Source organism: Medicago truncatula, chromosome 2 (genome assembly GCF_003473485.1).
Source record: "Medicago truncatula cultivar Jemalong A17 chromosome 2, MtrunA17r5.0-ANR, whole genome shotgun sequence".
Classification (NCBI taxonomy): domain Eukaryota; kingdom Viridiplantae; phylum Streptophyta; class Magnoliopsida; order Fabales; family Fabaceae; genus Medicago; species Medicago truncatula.
Window position 1 is genome coordinate 20,596,111 of NC_053043.1, and position 1,881 is coordinate 20,597,991.

The window sequence follows — 1,881 nt, forward strand, 5'->3', positions numbered from 1 at the left end:
ATATAGTTTAGATACATAATTTATTCAATGAAACCAATAATACAAGTAATTAGGTACTCTGAAGTCCATATATATAATAATAATAATAATAATAGGAAAATTAAAAACTAGTTTGCAGTCATTGATTCAAAAATGCAAACAAATGGTATGAATACAATTATGCAACCAGTAGCGAAATGCAAACTAAAATGTAATGTGTACTTACAGTAGTGGTGATACAAGACTCTCATTGTAAACATGTTGTTTATACAAATAATTGTCACTACTAATCCAAGGAGAATCCACCCTACCATTATTGAAGTTATAGAGGACAAATTTTTCTTCCGTTCTTATCAGAACAATACGATCTTCAAAAATGAGCACGGGTTCATTAAGTTGAAGCAGGTGATGTACAGGATCCTCATGAGGGATCATCATCAACTTAGTCCAGGATTCAGCAACTCCATATGTTTTCATCAACCACAGAGCCAAATGAGTTTTGTTCTCGTCAAAACACACATAAAGACGGTTATCGGAAACACACAACGTAGGAATACTGACATTGATACCATCATGTTCAGGCAGCAACAATTCCTTATAATTCTCCTTTTCAAGATCAAACGAAATAATCGCATTTTGACTAGAACTAACACCCATTTTCAACATTACCCAATTCAAAGTGCCACTCACAAATTTCCCATCCCACCAAATGTCGGGGAAAGGGAAATTTGGAATGGTTTTCAAAGAATTCTCACCAAAAGTATAAATTTTGGTCATAGATTTTCTAATACCATTAGTGAAAATATTAAAACCTACTAGAACCTTGTACTTATCACTAACATGATCATAGCCAAATCCACCATATGTGGTATATTCATAACAACCAAGGGTGGGAGATTTTTTGGATATCAATCTAATTAAAGGGTTCCACAGTCGAAAACAACCATGATCCCTATCAAATAGACACAACAACCCATTGCATGAACCAAAAATAGTAAAACTATGATCTAGGTCAAACTCAACGGCTTTTGTAGGTTTTAATGAGTCTTTGAACGATCCATTGTTGCTTGACAAAAGATTACGAAAAAAACGTTTCATGCGGAAGCTAACAGATTTGGTAGGTTGTGATAGGTTTTCAAACAATGACTCAACAGGGAGAGATACGATATGGTCATGGTTAAGAAGCAGTCTTTTTGAAGAGAATAAATGTTGGTGACTTATGCTTGGATTCATGGTTAAGCTCTGAAGGTGACATTTTGCGAAACAAGGATCAGAGATTAGGGTTTTCCATGATTTGCAAACACGTTTCAATTTCAGTAGGGATCTCACTGGAAGCCTTAAGAGGATCTGAAAGATGACATCGTCCGGTAAGACGGGCGATGGTCGCCAGTGAAGTAAACTGTCTCTCATTGAATTTGAGGATATGTGCTGTGAATTGATTGCAGATGAAAGTTAAGGTTGGGGATAAACGAGGTTTTGTTTGATGATGGACTAGATAATATTGTGAATATATAAAAGGGTGGGGGAAGCGGATTTGTTTGTTATATAATCTTTTTTGGTTATATTTGTTATATATACGACACTCACCTGTTTGTTTTTCGCTCTTTTTATTGCGCTAACGTTTGAAAATTTTAATGAAAACAACAATATAACAAAAAATATAATCTAAATTCTTATTTTTTAATGACACCAAAAACAATCTTTATTATAGAAAAAGACAGGACATTTATGTTTATTACACGGGTTAAATATGTTTTTAGTCCCTATAAATATACTAACTTTTCGTTTTAGTCCCTCTAAAATTTTGCTTTAACTTTTAGTCCCTTAAATTTTTTTCATCTTTACTTTTGGTCCCTCTTTTAAAGTAAACTCATATATAGAATTAATATTTTTTTAATGAAA

The 1,881-nt window shown here is 33.2% G+C and overlaps 1 protein-coding gene across 1 annotated transcript; it reads right to left on the reverse strand.

Annotated features, from left to right (window-relative positions):
* Positions 1–201: 201 nt before the first annotated feature.
* Positions 202–1,389, reverse strand: LOC25486647 (F-box/kelch-repeat protein At3g23880). Its single transcript, XM_013608266.1, has one exon. It carries the CDS (start codon positions 1,387–1,389, stop codon positions 202–204), a length of 1,188 nt encoding a protein of 395 aa, XP_013463720.1.
* Positions 1,390–1,881: the final 492 nt, after the last annotated feature.

What these genes read in the sequence shown, in the direction of transcription:
- LOC25486647 (XM_013608266.1), bottom strand. Translation starts at nt 1,389, where the DNA reads ATGAGAGACAGTTTACTTCACTGGCGACCATCGCCCGTCTTACCGGAC.